This window comes from Phascolarctos cinereus, unplaced genomic scaffold (genome assembly GCF_003287225.1).
Source record: "Phascolarctos cinereus isolate Bilbo 61053 unplaced genomic scaffold, phaCin_HiC Scaffold_5;HRSCAF=322, whole genome shotgun sequence".
Classification (NCBI taxonomy): domain Eukaryota; kingdom Metazoa; phylum Chordata; class Mammalia; order Diprotodontia; family Phascolarctidae; genus Phascolarctos; species Phascolarctos cinereus.
The window spans coordinates 273,878,853-273,897,855 of record NW_027555958.1 but is presented as its reverse complement, the minus strand read 5'-3'; the positions used below and the strand labels follow the sequence as shown (position 1 = coordinate 273,897,855).

The window sequence follows — 19,003 nt, the reverse complement described above, 5'->3', positions numbered from 1 at the left end:
ATTTTCAATATGTTATTGTCTACTTTAAGTAGTTGTGGCTTTATTAGTGAATATTTGATAATGAACTTAATTGCATTTTGTTCTAATGGTGCTAGTAAAATTCTGGGAATAAAGTCTGGAGTAGCTGTGAAGTTGTTGGACATTTTTCTGAAAATCATAATTTGGCAGTTTAAATCACCAAGCAGGGAAGCTAGGTGGCACAGTGAATAGAATGCTAGGGCTGGAGTCAGGAAAACTCACCTTTTTGAGCTCAAATCTGGCCTCAGACACTTACTAGCTGTGTGACTCTGGGTAAGTCACTTAATCCTGTTTGCCTCAGTTCCTCCTCCAGTATCTTTGCCAAGAAAACCCCAAAATGAGATCACTAAGAGTTGGACATGACTGAAAATGACTGAACAACAACAAAAATCACTAAGCAACTCTCATTTGATGATTCAATATTTGAAATAAAACAAGTTAATTATTTAAAAAATTTCCAGATAAAATTTACTCTTTCTATCGCCAATCAAATAAAAAATCAAACTAAGCCAGAAACTGTAGCTAAAAAACTTGAAATTAAAATTATTAAAATTGGTTGAGTGCTGGGACCTATATGGGTGGCATACAGTTTGTGAGCTGCTACTGTTATAAGGCATGCATATTCTGTGCCATATATGCATTTTTCTCATTCTTCTTATTGTGGTTTGACAAAGAGATTAGCTAACATTAAATTCTTGCAAAACTTTTCTTTAATGATGGATATTCTTGAAGAATATCATTACTTTTCAACTGCATTGCAGTCAAGATCAGCTAACCTTCAGTACAACAATTAATCAGATGTACTATAAGAGCTTTGGAAATTTAAAGACTGGCACTGGAAATCATTAATCTCAATTGATTGTCAGATAAGTTTAAAGACATTCCATTTAACAAAAATAATTAAATTTCATTCTTTTTCTAGGAATGTATTACTAAAAAATATAATACAACACATAAATTTATATCTCCTATTGGACAGAAACAACAGTGAAAGCACTTTAATTATTTGGATTTGTTAGAATCACCTACTTGACTTTATGAAGAACTAACTTCACCTTGGACAACTAGTGAAAAAATGTATTAAGTGAAATTTTAAAATATGAAATCAATTTGAATGATTTTTCAAGATCTTGTAGATAATAATGTAGAATCAAATGATATTCTGATTTATGCAACTATACAAAAAGACTAGAATAGTTAGATTTATTTCAGTCAGTAATGTTGAAACTGAAAAAGGTTTCAGTTTAGTGAATATAATTTGTATGAGGGTGAGAGATAGTATAACAGTAGATCACATATTAAATTTAGACAGTAAATATATTGGGAAAAGAGTAAGCAGATTAAGATGCGACTCCATTTGTCAAATCATGATTGAATTGCATCCATAGGGTGATTAGGGATACAAAAGTTCTACGAAGATGAATGAAAGCATTGTATGAAAATCAATTGACTATATGGAATTTATAATAAACATTAAATATTTTATTATTTGCAATTGTGTGCTACATACCTACGTATCAGTAAGATTTATAATAAACTTATGTACAACTATGGGCATACTTTTTTTGGGGGAGGGGGCTGGTTGTTAAGCATTTACTAGCACATCACTGAGAGTGTCCTAATTTTATGGAAGGAATATTCTATTGAAATTTTTCTTACTATTTTATTACCATTTTATTAATTGCAATTACTTTGAGCTGTGTCCTGTTGATGACGAGAGAAAAAGTAAAACATTATTTTATGTGTATTTTAAATTCAACATGTCCAAAACCAAATTCATTATCTTTCTAAGTCCTCTCTTCTTCCCACCTTCCCCCATTACTGTCAAGGATACCACCATCCTTCCAGTCACCCAGGCTCAAAATCCAGGTATCATTCCTAACCGTCTCTCATGGTCCATATCCAATCAGTTGCTAAATCTTCATAATATCACTTTTATACTCCCCCCTCTCTCCTCTGATTTTGTCACCACTCTCTTCCAGTCCCTTATCACATATAGCTTCCATTCAGCCTAAAATTGGTCTTCCTAAATCGAGGGTCTGACCATGTCAGGAATTTAACAAACCCCATTGGCTCCCTATCACCTCCAGGATTCAATACAAAATCTTCTGTTTGACTTTTAAAGCCATTCTTAACTGGCCCTTTCCTATCTTTCCAATCTTCTCACACCTTACTCCATGCTAAACACTCTGTTATCCAGGGACACTGGCCTCCTTGCTTGTCTCTGGCATGAGACACTCTTATCTCTGTACTTCAGGAATTTTTACTCTTCCATTCTATAACTCCCTCCTCATCTCCACCTGCTAGCTTCTCTGACTTCCTTCAAGTTTCATCTTAAGTCTCACCTTCTGTGAAAATCCTTTCTCAGTCAATCTTAGTACTTTTCCTCTGAGATTATCTCTAATTTATCTTATACATATCCTTTTGAACATAGTGGTTTGCATGTTGTCTTGTCCATTAGACAGTGAACTCCTTAAGAACAGGGCTGTCTTTTGTTTTGTTTTTGCTTTTATTTTTATGCCCCAGAGCTAAACATGGTGCCTGGTACGTAGTAGACATTTAATAAATGACTTCTGACTTGATTTGATAGGGGGGCTCTTCAGCTATGGTTTTGAGTGGTTGTGGACTCATAATGCAGCCCCTCACTCACATGTAAAGCCCTGAGCACACACACAAAGTAATTTGTGGAAACGTCTGATATATAGTCTCAGTAGGGTTTTCTGGTGGCTGCTATGTATTGGTGAATATCATAGCCCTCTATTCCAGTCAATTATCTCACTTTGGGTTAGACTTCTCCCAAATCCTCTCTGGTTTAGTATGAAAATAAATTTGAGCCAAAACAAAAGTTAACCTAAGATTAGATCATTGTTCTCTAATCACCTATTCTTAATTCTTGACTTCCTTATGAATATTTGTAATTGGCAAAATTCATTGCTTTGGTGCTGCAATTTGTAGGGAAAAAAATCTCATAGTCTTCTTCTATTTGTAGTCTTAGAATCATAGAATGTCAGGAATTAGAGGAAACTTTATCACTCAAGCAAAGTCATCACATTATTTCTTTTCCCATATTCTTTATTTCTCTTGATGGAACAAACATTTTTGTAATTCCTGTAGTTCAAACCTATCTTGAAGTGTTAAAAAATGTCTTACGTTTGTACTTTGAAGCCATTTCTGAATCTCCACTCCCCAACTGAGTCCTCTTTTGTATCAAAGAAAAACTATAAAAAACAACCAAAAAAACAAACCCAACAACGAATGCGGTGACCACAGTGATCAGTTCTGCGCACCCAGAGTACCTCACCTCTTTACTAAAAGGAAGGAAGGGTGTCTCATCATCTGTTATTTGGTACCAAGACTGGTCATTGTAATTGTGCATGGTTCAGTTTCCTCTTAGATTTTTTTTTCTTAAATTTGCGTTATTGTAGTCATCGTATCTATTGTTCCCTTGGCTCTGCTTATCTCTCTCTTAATTACTTCAAGTCTTCCTATGTTTCTCTGAATTCCTCATATTTGCCATTCTTCAGAGTAATTTTTTACTACTGTTTCTCTACATCCAATCAGTTACCAAATCCTGATGACTCATCTTCAGCAATATTTCCTCCTGTCTCCTCTTTAGCCACCACCCTAGTTCAGTAACTCATTTCTTCTTATCTGCACTATTGTGACAAGCCCCTGTTTTCGTTGTGTGGGTGTGGGTGGAGCTACTCATCCCCATGAACTTGACTTTCTTACCTACTCTCTTGGGTCCATCCCTCTGGGAGGGAGTTTCCTATCAAAACAAGTCCTGGATAAAAATAAATAAATAAATAAACAAGAATTTGAAAGAAAGGAAGTGAGAAAGAAAGAGAAAGGAAGGAAGGAAGGCATGAAGTAATGAACTAATGCCCCTTACTCCAATATCAGTCAGGCTAGACACAAATCTAGCCACTATTCTGTCTTCCCTCTGCCTCTAAGATTGCTGAGGAGAGAGAGAGAGAGAGAGAGAGAGAGAGAGAGAGAGAGAGAGAGAGAGAGAGAGAGAGAGAGCACCCATATAAGAATTACCTCTGCCTTGAAAAACTATAAAAAATTAATCTTCAGCTCTGAGTCCCTCAGACAGGGAAATGTTCTGGCAAAACACCATAGTTGTAAATTCCTATCACAGGTGCTACCTTATGGCCCTTCTCCAATATATTTGAGGATAGCCGCACATGTTTTACCTATGCAATGATTATTTCTCTGTCTCTCTATCTCTGTTCCTCTCTCTCTGATTTTCAACTTTTTATTTTTATCTTCTTCCTTAATACATCACCACACCTTGCTCTATCCTTAACATGCTTATTACGGGTGGTCCTAGGAATCCCACCCTTTTCATATTTATTATCTTTATTATATTATCCTTATATTATTATATTTAAAAGACAACATAAACAGAAATGAAACCCGGGCTTCTATGGACATGCCTAGTTCTAACATGGAGACACCCTCGAACATGTCTTTTTGAGCATCCCCAATTTACCTGCTATGGAGCTAGCTATGTCACCTACCACATGGATGGATGGAGTCTCCTTTGATTGGCTTCCTATGTCTTTAAAACTGGCAAGACTGAGTCATTAGATCTTTTTTGCTACTCTCTTCTCCACCATGTTTTCTAATGTGCCCAACCTGGATGACATGAACTGAACCAGTGAGAGGGGAAGAAATGTGTTTTTCCTCTTCCCTCTCTTTTATCCTCAACTCTGAAAAATGGGCATGGCGGGGTATTTGTTTCTGTTTCGCACTGTTTGCCCTCTTCAGTTTCAGGTGCTAGAGGAGATCCTCATGAGACTAGGAGTCTGAGCCATGGCTTAGTCTTGGAGCTAGGATTGCAGGTGGGGTGGTGCAGCCAGCCAGGATGTCATGGAGACGCTGAGAAGCCAGGGTGCCTTCGACTCGAGCCCATGGAGGGTCTTGGACTTGGAACTGGAACTGGTGTTCTATGGGAACCAAGCTGAACTATGAACCTAATCCTCTTCCCCTCCCCAGAGACAGAGAGGGCATTATGCCTCCACTTGCTAGGAGTGTATTTGTATATTTGTGATTATATTTTCTGAAGTAAATATTTGTAATTTCCAATCTGTCTGTTTGTGGCTAATAGAAATGGGGTACAGGAGCACACCCCCTATACTTAAGGGAGGGACACAATTACTGGGGACTGGAGCCAATGGCAGAGAACCTAGACCCCCAAATCCCTTTAATGATACTGGAGAAACCAAAAGGTGGAGTGAAATGTAACATACTTGACTTGTTACAGAAAGGTAAGCAAACTGTTAAGAATTGAAGGTAAGTTACAGAAAATAAGGGTACACACACAGGCTCTGAAGAGAGACAGAGGGGAAGAGAAGAAAAGAAAAAATAAAAAAAAATCACTCTTGTATGGGGCTGAAGTCTGAGAGGCAAGTTTCAGTAATATGTCATCCATCCCAGTATGCCTGGTGTGCTATCTGTCCACACAGTTCTGGCTCTAGAGTCTGGCTCCAAATCTTACAGCTGAACAGCTTCCTCTTTCCCAGGAGACAGTCTTCAGCTTAGTTACTCAACACCTTCCCCTCCATATCCCAACACACGCATGCACGCACGCACGCACGCACGCGCGCGCGCGCACACACACACACACACACACACACACACACACACTCAATGTTCTGTGTTAATGCATTCTCCAGTGGCCACCATCCTTTAGCCTAGGAGAATGAATCTATGAGTCACATCAGACCCTTTCAATTTGTCCCTAGGTTAGGGCAAATCCCTGGGTGATTGAAAGGGGAGATACTGGTGTGATTTTTGCCAGAATCAACAGGCAGCCATCTCCACTGTCCCGATCTCCTTGTTAACACCAAGATGGTACTATGTATATATTACATTTGTACAAATTGTCCCCCTCCAAAAAAAAAAATAACAGCAGAAAGTAGTGCAGAAACATATCCTAACCCATTACCCTTCTTGTACCTATTCTGCATTTCAGTCAAATTGTAGGAAGAGAGAATGACAAGCAGACAGACATAAACAGATACAGCAAGACACAAACAAAAAACACCATGCGTGTATACCCAGGCAAATTGAGATGATATGATACGCACAAAAATCAATGGATTCAGGAACATCAGGTTGTATAAGCCGAAAAAGGCAAACGCAGAGAGTGTAGAAAAAGGGAAGTGGGGCAGGGAGGCTTAGATTTTTGCAGTGTTTATGTTCCCTTGACTGTGGACATCAGATTAAGTTATCATTGCTGTGTGCTGTGTATCTGTAGCACTTTGAAACAGTCCTCGCTGTACCAGGAAGCGTCTTGACTGTGGACATCAGATTAAGTTATCATTGCTGTGTGCTGTGTATCTGTAGCACTTTAAAACAGTCCTTGCTGTACCAGGAAGCGTCTTTTCTGTTTTTATTTTCAAACTTCTAAGTTTATTTTATAAGCGATTATATTCCAATGGAATTCTAAAGTTTCTTTTTTCTTTTTCTGCAGCATGTGAAGGAATGACATGTTTTAGAAATTTACTTTGATTCATAGCATGTCAGCCTATTTACTCCCAAATGCTTACAAATCTCATCAAAAGCTCCCCAAATTGCCTTATTCCACTGGTCCTGAAATTTACCTCTTAAAACCAGCATTTCTTGAATTCTTCTGGGACTTTAATCTTTTGAAAATTCACATCAAATCCTTTTTTGTTTCTTTTGGTTGGATGGGGAGCTGAAATATAGAATAGGAGGGGAAACCAATTTGGTTAGAACACCATTCAGAAACAAATGGGTTATAAAGTCATAAGGCATTGAATTTGAGTTCTTTTCCTGCCGCTCTTGGGCACCTTTCTTAGCCTCAGTCTCATTCTCTGTAAAATGGTGATAGCAGTGAATCTCCCAGGATTGTAAAGTACTTTTTAACCATGCTGAGCTATACAGATGTGATATGATTAATTAGCAAACCCTGATGATTCCGGCAAAGCAAAGCAAAGCAAAGCAAAGCAAAGCAAAGCAAAGCAAAGCAAAGCAAAGCAAAGCTTCCCCACCACCCCCAACAAGGGCTTAGCAGTAAGGAAATTTTTTAAATCTAGATTTCTGTCCATTTTAAAATGAGAATAGTAAAAGGGGAAGACATCTTTCTGTGAGTCAGAGGAGAAGTCTTCCTGGGTGGAGGTAGAGAGAGATTGAAGGGCCCCTCCATTAGAAAATGAGGGAGTTCCCACTCCCCACTCTGGGGGAGCCAGAAGGAAGATTGACAGGTGTGCCAAGACAAATGTCATTTGTGCTTCTTGTTTTCAAATATACTTTAAGAAACTAAACAAAGAAAATTAGTTCAGCAGCCCCTCAGGAAAAGGCCAGTCATTTCCTGAGTAGCTATCAAACCCGGCCAGAAGCTCATTGTTTCCAGTTTCCAGTAATGGCAGCTATTACCTGACCAGTGAATGCCACTGGCCGTTTGCTATTCACAAAGAGGAAAAACCTTCCAAGAGTGATTCTTAATTTTTCACACTAAAGCTTGCTTGTCGATTGCCTCTTTTGAAGACAACCTTTCTTACCAGCTCCCCTGGTTGGACTTAACCTTCAGCGAACGAGCGTTCCCAGGTTCTAGACTGGGAAACTATTACTCCAAGACAAGATGTATCTGGCTCTTCTGGGGATGCTTTGGTTCTGTAAGTTTTTTATTTTCATCTTAGTCTTTAAATTTTGTAGGACTTGAAGTTTCTGAGATAGTGACACTTCATCTTTTTTTTTTTCAGGTCCAAGACTGAAAGGTCAAGAAAACTGTAAGTTATGGCATTTCCTACCTCTTTCACCGCTTTCTGTCTTACCCATGTCTAGGATGATAGATTTAGAGTCAGAGACTTTTTTTAATATAAATTTGTTTATTTTTAGTTTTCAACATTTACTTCCACAAGATTTTGAATTCCAAATTTTCACCCCATCTTGCCCCTCCCCCGCCCCAAGTAGAGTCAGAGATTTTGGAGGTTATGTAGTCTAACTCTCTCATCTTACAGATGAGGGAAGTGAGTCAAAAAGAGGTCAGACAGCTTTCTTTCTGCTACACCACATTGTGTACTTTGGAATTTTATAAATTAAAATTAAACCTATTTGTTGACAATTTTAATGGGTGGATAAAAAGCCAGAAGCTTCTCTTTTGGGAGATCAGACAAAGATATAAAAGTATGATCCTATTAGCACACATGCAAAAAAAAGTTTTTGCTTGGTCCAAAATACTTGCATTTAACAATAATATTTGAAATGTTATGAAAATTCTAATTCCAAGTGGGCAGCTCTTTGGTTTTGGGAAAAAGTGGAAAAAGTGAGCCACCTTATAATCTTTATTTTCTCTTTCTACTGCCAATCTCACTCCCATTCAGCACACAAAGGAATTTTTTTAGACACCAGCAGAGTTTAAGTGCTTAGTCATTACTGTGATTTTTTTTTTCTTCACAAATAATTGATTGGGTTTATGTTTGATCCCACCAAGTAACTCAGAATCCTATAATTAGAGAGAATAAGGCATGTGCATGTGTGTGTGTGTGTGTGTGTGTGTGTGTGTGTATCTTTGAAGATTTATTGATGAAGTGAAAATTATATATTTGGAAATTTGGTTTGGGATATGAAATGTATATGAAATAAGGGATTTGTTTTAGCATTTTGAAAGAGTTTGGCATATTCAAGTAGGTCTGGGAACAAGAAGGAAGAACTTTATGTAGTTCGGTTGCTGAATGGGGAGGAAGTAAAACTGAGGCTCTGGAAAAATGTGTGGAAATATGTTGCTGTTAAATTGGCCTTTAAGTTCAAATTATTTGAGTGTCTTCTGGAGAGGCAACATAGGGACATTAGTACAATAGTAGAGACAGCAGTGGACTTAGAGTTGGAAAGAACTGGGTACAAATCCTGTCTCAGACAATTATTAATGTGATTGTAGGCAAGTCAGTTTATTTCTTTGTGCCTCAGTTTCCTCATCTGTAAAATGAAGGGATTAGGCTTCATGACCTTTTAAGTCTTCTTCTAGTTCTAGTTCTCTCTCTCTCTCTCTCTCTCTTTCTCTCTCTCACTCAAGGGTGAGCATTTAGTACTTTCCAAAGTACTTTCTCCAAAATTTGATTTCTATGATAACCTTGCAAGATAAGACAAGCAAGCACTATTATCTTTAATTGACAGATTAGCATACAAGACCAGAGAACAGAAGTGAGTTTTTCAAGGTTATGTAATAAATTAGTGGTGGCATGGGGATTAGAACACAAATCTCCTGTTTTGCAATCCACTTTCCTTATCCACAAAATGGGAACAATGTAAGCTAACCTAATCGCTTCTCAAGGACACATCTCTCAGGTCTGGAATGCTCTCCTTCATCTTAGAATCTCTGGTTTCCTTCAAGTCTGGGCTCAGGAACCACCTTCTGCATGAGGCCTTTCCTGGTCCTCCAAAGGTTACCTCAAATCTGTGTTTTGTATATGTTTACATGTGTACATCTGTACACACACACATCTCTCTCTCTCTCTCTCTCTCTCTCTCTCTCTCTCTAACAAATATGTATTATATATATACATATATACATTATCTATATCTATCTATGTATCTGTCTATCTACCCTCTTTGCTTCAGAATGTAAGCTCCTTAGAGGCAGGGATTTTTTCAATTTTATCCTTACTTCTTTAGTGCTTACCACATTGTCTGACACACAGCAGATGCTCAATATTTAAATGCTCGTTGATTGATGAGGGCAAAGAGTCTTTTTTAAAAAAATTAATTTATTTTTAGCTCTCAACAATCACTTCCATAGGCTTTTGAGTTTTAAATTTTCTCCCCTTCCTTCCCCACCTCCTTCCCAAGACAGCATGCAATCTGATCTAGGCTGTACATATACATTCCTATTAAACATATTTTCACATTAGTCATGTTGTAAAGAAGAATTAGAATCAATGGGAGGAACCACAAGGAAGAAGAAACAAAACAAAACAGAAGAAAAACAAAAGACCAAATAGTATACTTTGATCTGCATTCAGACTGCATAATTCTTTCTCTGGATGTGGATAGCATTTTCCATCATGAGACTTGGAAATGTCTTAGATCCTTGCATTGCTGAGAAGAGCTAAATCTATCAAAATGAAACCCAATCCCTTCATTTTACAGATGAGGAAACTGAGGCACAAAGAAATAAATTGACTTGCCTACAGTAACATTAATAATTTTCTGAGACAGGATTTGAACCCAGTTCTTCCCAACTCTAAGTCCATTGCTGTCTCTACAACATTCTCCTGGTTCTGATCACTTCATTCAGCATCAGTCCATACAAGTTTTCCCAGGTTTTTCTGAAGTCCTCTTGCTCATCATTTCTTATAGCACAGTAGTATTCCATTACATTCATATACCACAACTTGTTCAGCTATTCCCCAATGGATGGGCATCCCCTCAACTTCCAATTCTTGGCCACCACAAAAAGGGCTGCTATAAATATTTTTGTACATGTGGGACCTAGCAAAAAGTCTTTTGGAAAATTGAAATTCTATCATTTTGCATGGTCTTAGTAAGTTTAGCAAGAATTCCGAGACTCTTGGTTTTGTGTCTGCTTTTAATTTAAGTAACAATGTACATTTAGAGCCAGGATAGACAGCCAGGCCTGGAGTCAGGAAGACCTGAATTCAAATCTAGTCTCAGACACTTACTTGCTGTGTGACCCTGGGTAAGTCACTTAATCCTCTTTGCCTCAATTTCCTCATCTGTAAAATGTCCTGGAGAAGGAAATGGCAAACCATTCCAGTATCTCTGCCAAGGACCCTCCCCCCACAAAAAAAAGGGGTCCCAAAGAGTCAGACATGACTGAAGTGACTAACCAATGACAATAACGGCAATGTGCATTTAGGCTAGTTACTTCTCTCTAGGTCTCAGTTTCCTCACTGGTAAAATGAGGTGATTGGGCGATCTCTAAAGCTTCTTCCAGTTCTTATATTCTATAATGATTGCAGTCCACAATCAGGAGGACATTTGATCTTATTTGGAAATGTTTGAGGATTCTTCTTGCCCCAGTAATGAGGAGAGGAAGAGAGCCACGTGACTGGCTGATTTCATCTCAGTGGGTCACCTCATGTGAATGAGCCAGTGAGATGGCTGACTAGGAACAGGGACACAGTCTGTGGTCACACAGCTGCGTAAAACTAATTGGTTCCCATGGCGATTGAAAAACATGACTTCAGCCTTATAAGATTCAGCTCTAAACCAACAGAACTGACCAGCTGCATATTTGAATGACTAATTGCATGGGATATCGGTTAAGTCCAGAAAGTTGGGAGGGGGGGATGTAGACGTCAGAGAATAATGGAGGAAGACAGTGGAGAATGGGATAGTTAGGGGTTTGTCCCTGGTTGCTATAATGGCAGCAGGCCTACTATCTTGTTGCCAAGCAACCACAGAAAAAAAAGGACAAGGGAGATGAGACCCAGGAAGAGAGGGAGACATTTACCATAGCCCTGTGGCACCTGTTTTTGTACAGATAGGCCTGGTTTTTAAGCAAAGCCCATGCCTTAGCTGCAGGCTAATGGTCTTCTGTGCTCATAAATCACAGCATTCTATCAGGCACAGACCCTGCTTCTCCTTGAGGACAGGGAAGAGGAGAGAAGAGTCATAGATTAGAAAGCTATTGAATTCCAGAGCAGTGATAGATAGATTTTAGAGATCCTCTCAATCAATTCTTATCCAAAACGTGAATCTCATCGACATTATCTACAAGCCGTCCCTCTGGCCTCTTCTTGAAAACTTCCAGTGATAAGGAACTTAGGGTAGTCTATTCCATTTTTTACAAACAGCTCTGATTATTAGGAACTTTCCTCTTATACAGGATGTCCCAAAAATCTTTGTTCAGTTTTAAGATTTAATGGCTTATTAAAGATGAGGAAACTGAGGCAAACCAGGTTAACTGACTTGTACAGGGTCACACAGCTAGTAAGTGTCTGAGACCAGATTTGAATTCTGGAAGATGAATCTTCCTGACTTTAGGCCCAGCACTCCACCCACTGCTCTGCCTTTTAATAGTTTAGGCTAGTAAATTAATAGTTATCAAAGCTTTAAAATGCACTAAGATTTTTGGGATGTCCTATTTTAATCTTCTATGATTTTCACCCACTGGTCTCAATTCTGCCTTCTGGGATCAATCAGAAGTCTAATCCCTCTCTCACATCCTAACAAACTATCGTATCCCTATCTTTTCTTCTCAGGTAAACCCTTCCCTTCTTCCTCCCCACTACCTCCTATTCTTCTTTCAAAAATAACAACCTTGTAACCATTCGAACACTTGATGAAAGCTAGTTAAGTGGCTCAGGGGGTGATAGAGTGCCTGACCCGGAATCAGTTGAAATTCAGCCTCTCAGACACTTACTAGCAGTGCGACTCTAGGTAAGTCATTTAACCTCTTTGCCAGCCTCAATTTTCTTATCTGTAAAATGAGGATCGTAATAGCACCTAACTCCTAGGGTTGTTGTGAGGATAAAATGAGATAATATTTGTAAAGTACTTTTCAGTCCTTAAAGCACTATATAAATGCTACTTCCTGTTATTATAATGTTAAAATTGTATCTTGCTTTAGTGCCCCTGACTACCTCCCCTACTCCCCACCCCCCCAGTCAGTATAGTAAGTTTATAAGTTGGTTGGTTGCAGTCCTTCGTGCTTGAAGAGGCCAAAATGACATCACTATGTCGGGGCCAAGGTCCAGTGTGTCCAGCTGTGACTGATCAGACCAATACGAGCTCTACCGCAGGTTGGGCACAAATAGTCCATATGAACATTTGGAGTGGAGATGTCTCTAAATTTGTGCATCTCACATTTCTTTTGAGCTACTGCAATTCTGCTTTGCTCAAAGAGTACACAGCACCTTCTTTGATGCCCGAATACCACGTTGGCTAGTCCTGTGCCAGTGTCTTCCATAATTGATCCCAAAGTTCTTCAGAGAGATCTCAAGAGTGTCCTTATATCGCTTCTTCTGACCTCCATGTGAGTGCTAGCCTTGTGTGAGTTCTCTGTAAAATAGTCTTTGAGGCAAACGTATATTTGGTGTTTGAACAACATAGCCAGCCCATTGGAGTTGCTCTCTCTGCATTAGAGTTTGAATGTTTGGAAATTCAGCTTGAGAAAGGACTTCAGTGTCCAGTATCTTTTTACAAGCCAGTATATGATAGCAATATCAGGAAGTAAGATTGCAAAAGGGAAACTAGAAATCTTAAAGAGCATAATTTGCAAATTGTATCATCTATTAACCAAAAATCACATCCTAGTAAATATGTGCTGAATCAGGAGAAGCCCCCTAGGCTTTACTGTCAGGGACTTTTGGTTCCTGATACATAAATCTCAGATAAGTTTCAGACATCCACAGTAAGACCAGCAGAACACCAAAAGGTACTGAGAATTTGAGATGATGTGGACATGTTAACTTTAAAGTTTTCTTGACAATCTTGAAATGATTTGGATATGTTAATGAACTAACCCCAAGGTGGCACAGATGAGAGGCTGTTTTCCCCGAAAAACCCTATAAAATGAGACCCCAAATTCCTGAGCACTCTTCCATCCCCAAAAGGCCTATGCTGCTTGAGTGGCCCCAAATTCTAATCCATGGTTACATGAGAGATTATCTGTGCCTCTCCTTTTCTCGATTTTCTTCCCCATGCTGCCTCCCTCCCCACATTGCTGGCAGAGTGATTTTCCATGCTACTCTCCTATCCAATAAACTCTAATGGCTTCCTATTTTCTCTAGAGTAAAATGTAAACTGTATTTAGCTTTTAAAGCCTTTCACAACCTGGCCTTGATCTACCTTTTCAGACTCACTGGACATTACTTCCTCTCCCACACTGCTGATCCAGTCAAACAGTCCTTTCTATTCCTCACCTATCTGTTCCTCTATCTTCCATTTCTGCTTTTGTCTCAGTCAGCAAATTACTCCTCCCTCACCTCAAGCTCATAGAATTCCGCTCTTCTTTCAAGATGTAGGTAATGCACAATCTTCTGCATGAAGCTTTACCTGATCTCTGTTGCCTACCCCGCCAATCACTGCTAATGTCCTTCCTCTGTAACTACCTTGTATATAACTTCTTAGTATTTATTCTCTTTGTCTTTATTCTGTATATCTTTCTATATCCATTCTCTTAACAACTGCCCTCCCCCCACTCTGACCTCCAGTTTGGGAACTGAATTAAATCATCTTGGTCATTGTTCCTGGATATGGCGTGTCAATCTACTTCCCTACAATCCTACTTTCTATCAGTGTAATTTTTGGACCAAAGTGCCCTTCCTCAGCCTTTGCTCTTCTATGTATATTATCTTCCCCTATTAGAATGTTAGTCCCAGAGACTTTCTTTACTTTGGGATTTGTATCCCTGACACTTAGTAGAGTGCTTGGCCTTACTTGATAAATGATTTATCATCCATCCATTCATATGTGTGTTTATTATTAAGTGTAAGTTTCTTGAAAGGAGAGATTATTCATTCTTTGTGTTTTCATTCTCAACTCCTAGCATGCTGCCTGGAACTTGGTAGACCAGGAGCTGGCCAGTCCAATCCTCTCCAATGCTTGCTTTTATATGCCTGTGAACTAAATGATTTAGACATTTCTATGGTGGGCTGTACAAAAGTAGACCTGGTCAGATTTGTCTGTAGCAGATGTTTAATAAATTCTTTTGATGGATTGATTTTATTTGTTCTAAGCTCACCTTGTTTAAGTTTCACAGGGGGCTTCCTCATTCAAATATACTGGAATTTAGGAAATGTCAATCGATTGACCAATAAGCATTTACTTGTTATATGCCAGTAACTAGGTATACAAAGACAAAGGCGAAACTGTCCCTGACCTCAAGGTGCTTACATATATAGAAGGATGACAGATAGATATGAGGTAATTTGGGGGTGAAGGAGACACAGGAAAAGCTTTATGTAGAAGGTGGTACTTCATCTAAATTTTTGTTTTGTTTTGTTTCTTGGTGAGGCAATTGGGCTTAAGTGACTTGCCCAGTGTTATACAGCTACTAAGTGTCAAGTGTCTAGTCTGAGGCAGGATTTGAACTCAGGTCCTCCTGACTCGAGGGCCGGTGCTCCATCTACTGCGCCACCTAGCTGTCCATTCATTTGAATTTTGAAGGAAACTCAGGGATCCTAAAAGGCTAACATGAGGAGGGAATGCACTCCTGGCCTGGGGGATAGCTGAGAGATGGAGCGTCATGTGTGAAAAACAGTAAGAAAGATTGTCTGGAGTCCAGAGTCTAGACTCTGGACCATAGAGTACATGAAGGAGAATGATATATGTAACGTGCTTTGGGAGATACAGTAGTCCTCCCCTCCCCACTCCCCTAGACACTGAAGTTTTCCCCAAACATCTATTTCTATACTTTGCAAGTTTGGATTGCTGAGCCTCAAAAGGCAAGTTACATTTGCAAAAGAGCTGGAAAGGTATCGTGTTGCCAGGTTATTAAGGGGTTTGAATGCCAGACAAAGGAATATATATTTGACCAAGTAGATAATATAAGAGCAGTGTGCCATAATGGATAGAAAGCTGGCTTTGCATCTAGGAAGACATGGGTTTAAGTTCTGCCTCTGACGCAGGCTGGCTGTGTAACTCTAGACAAATCACTTAACCTCTCAATACTCTAGACAGCTTTCCAAGAATTTCTAAAACTGTAAGTTGGAGAAAAGGTGCCAGTTGTCACGGGTGGAAGTTTCTCCCTGTGAACTCTTTATATTAGTGAAATCACAAGTCCTATTCCTGTCCCCTATCTCTAACCCTAGGAATTATAAGGAACCAATGGAGTTTATTAAAGAGTGGAAATTATTTTGGTAGCTAAGTTGAGGATATCTTGCAGAAATTTGAGGCAGGGATGCCAACTAGAAGGCTGCCTCAATAATTTAGGTGAAGAATGATGAGGTCCTGACCTAGAATAATGACCATGTGAGTGGGAAGAAGGGGATAGATATTAGAGAGGCAAGGAGGTAGAAATGGCAAGACTTGACAATTGCATAGACATGTGGAGTGAATGTGAGTGAGGAATTGAGGATGACACCAAGGTTGTGAACTTGCAAGATTGGAAGGATGGTGTTCTGAAGAGAAATGGAGAAGTTCAGAAGAGAATTTTGTGGAGAATGATTGTGAGTTCCAGTTTGGACAGCTGGAATTTTGCATATGATGAGGTCAGCAAATGAAAGGAGAGAGAGAGAGAGAGAGAGAGAGAGAGAGAGAGAGAGAGAGAGAGAGAGAGAGAGAGAGGAGGGGACCAAGCCTTGGAGAACACCCACACTTAGTGAGGGCAAGATATGGAAGATGATCCATCAAAGGTGAATAAGTCAGACAGTTAGGTAGAGAATGAGGAGAGAACTATGTCATGAAAACCTAGAGAGGGGAGAATATTCAGGAGAGGATGATTGACAGAGTCAAATGCTGCAGAGAGGTCAAGAAAGATGAGGACTGACAAAAAGCCAGCATATTTTGAAATTTAGCCATCTTTGGTACTTTTGGAAAGAGGAATGATGAGATAGGAGCCATACTTCAAAAGGTCTAAAAGTGAGTGATGAGAAAAAGGAGGCAACAAATATAGACAATTTTTTTCCTGGTAGTTTGTCTGAGAAAGAGAGGAGAGGTATAGCACAATAGCTTACGAGGATGGTCAGATTAAGTGAAAGATTTTTATGTTTGGAGTAGATGGTCATAGTTGTAGGCAGTAACCAGAGGAAGAACCAATAATTAGGAAAAGACTGATGATCGGAGAGAAAGAAGTGATGATTGTGGGGGCTGTCACTAAGATGTCCATGTTTATATCTTCTATGGCAATGGACGGTTATTTTGTTTGATTGCATACAAGCTATGTGATGGACCACATGTCTGTTATCTGAGGATCACAAGGTACCGAAAGGTAATGAGACTTTCAACCATAGTAACTCTCAAAGACCATCTATCAAGTTGGGAAAGAAGTTCTAATTTTCATTGGTAGAGAAAGCATGGATCCTTGAAGCATTGAACTATGCAACCATTTCCTCTCTCAATTTTCCCTTTCCAGATGGAAAAGTCCAAATTCTTTTTGTTAGGCCTCATAAAGTGATTCTGCCCCGCTTCAGCAAAACCCCACAAAACCTCACACACAAAAAAGAATAACAACAGAAAATAAAACTATTTTCATTTAGATTACCCTTATTTCTTTGAATCCTTTGCTTCAAGTGGTGGTCAGCATGTCTCTGTTCTCAGTGCAGACCCACCTTATTTTAATTTAAATAAAGGCAAACCAAAGAGGCAGCATGGGACTGTTGTTAAAAATTTGATAATGGAGTCAATAAGACTAGGGTTTAAGTCTTGTTTCTGATTTGTGCAGTGTGTGATCACTGAGAAATCACTTCACTTCTCAGAGTCCCCAGGCAATTCTCCAAGACTAAATTACAGAGGATTTGCTCATCCACAGAAAGGGGGAGTTTCTGTACTGAAAATCTCCTACACTGATGAAATCATTGGTTTGGGAAAACTTAGACTTAGAGCTGGGAAGGGTCTTTGTGGTCATCTAATCCAACCCCCTCTTTTCCAGAAAAGAAAACTGAGGTTCAGAGGTTGTGACTTGCTGGTTATCTTAATGGCCCTGGGAAAGGCATGACTAGATTAAGTGAGAGTCATTGCCCCAAATGGACAATGTCACTTCTTACTGAAATGATTTTCCCCCATCTTTCAACATTCAGCTTTCACCATCAACATGATTGAGATGAAAGCAGAGCCAGGCTGGGAGGTGGAGAATGGTCAGAACCTTATTCTGAAATGCCTCGTGGACATCAGCACCACCTCAAAGCTTCTGTCCCCGCACCAGGTCTTCTTTTACAAGGATGATATTCTGCTCAAGAATGTTACCTCCTGGAATAGAGAAGAGAGCTTTTTTATTCAGGCTGCTCGGATATATGACAGAGGGAATTATAAATGTACGGTGATTCTCAACAACAAGGAGAAAACCACAAGAGATTACTCTCTTTCAGTAAAAGGTAAGTGCATTGCCATGGGGTGCTGCTAAATCAGCAGAAGCTTCGATTTGCTAATCCCTGTCTGTGTAAAGTCAGTCAACCAGCACTTACCATGTGCCAGGAATCGTCAGAGACTGTAAGAGACAGGAACATTTTGAACTGTCTGGACGTAATGTGGTATAGTGGAAAAAGCAACAGCTCTGGGGTGGAGGACCTGGGTTCAAATTTCACCTCTGATCCTTCCTTATCTGTATGACCTCAGGCAATCACTTTACCTTCCTGGGCCTCAATTTCCTCATCTGTAAAATGAGAGGGTCAAAAAAAGAAATAAAAATAAATAAAAATTTAAAAAAAATGAGAAGTTGGGGGCAGCTAGGTGGCACAGTGGATAGAGCACTGGCCCTGGATTCAGGAGGACCTGAGTTCAAATCCGGCCCAAGACACATAACATTTCCTAGCTGTGTGACCCTGGGCAACTCAAGAGAGGGTCAGACTAGATGAATACTGATATTCAAAAAATAGTTCAAAACCAACATCAGATACTCACTAAGTGTGTGATCTTTGGGCAAGCCACTTAATTTCTGTTTGCCTCAGTTTCCTCAACTGTAAAATGGAGATAATAACAGCACCTAGCTCATAGGCTTGTTGTGAGGATCAAATGAGACAATATTTGTGAAAAGGGCTTAGCACAGTGCCTGGCGCAGAGCAGACACTATATCAATGCTTATTTCCCTTTCCTACTGATGTCCCTTCCAACTCTAGATATATGATCGTATGAATACAATGCCAAATGCAGGGGTTCAGTTACTGGCTGATATTTATAACAAAGGCAGGAACTTGGAGGGTGATTAATTTTTGTTATTGTTGTTTAGTCGTTTTCAGTCGAGTCCAAACTCTTCATGACCCCATTTCGGGTTTTCTTGGCAAAGATACTGGAGTGGTTTGCCATTTCTGTCTCCAGCTCATTTTACAGATGAAGAACTGAGGTAAACAGGATTAAGTGACTCGCCCAGGGTCACACAGCTAGGAAGTGTCTG

At 39.4% G+C, this 19,003-nt stretch overlaps 1 protein-coding gene and 1 pseudogene across 5 annotated transcripts in view; both read left to right on the top strand.

The window, feature by feature from the left end:
* The window catches only part of PECAM1 (platelet and endothelial cell adhesion molecule 1), a 120,834-nt gene that overhangs the window by 9,072 nt on the left and 92,759 nt on the right, over positions 1 to 19,003 (top strand). Inside the window, exons 1-3 of one of the 5 annotated variants that reach the window (XR_013487175.1) lie at positions 4,374 to 7,667; positions 7,755 to 7,781; positions 17,694 to 17,987. The exons of 1 other annotated variant lie outside the window; for it this stretch is intronic. Coding sequence is in view for 2 of the 4 variants with exons in the window: in XM_021000776.2 (XP_020856435.1) it covers positions 7,634 to 7,667; positions 7,755 to 7,781; positions 17,694 to 17,987 (355 nt within the window). In the remaining 2 variants the exon portion in view is untranslated. Of the gene's footprint in view, positions 1 to 4,373; positions 7,668 to 7,754; positions 7,782 to 17,693; positions 17,988 to 19,003 lie in introns of those variants that run through there. 3 more of the 5 variants (XM_021000776.2, XM_021000775.2, XM_078155878.1) reach the window with 3 other exon arrangements.
* Positions 402 to 1,503, top strand: LOC144457971 (E3 SUMO-protein ligase KIAA1586 pseudogene; annotated as a pseudogene).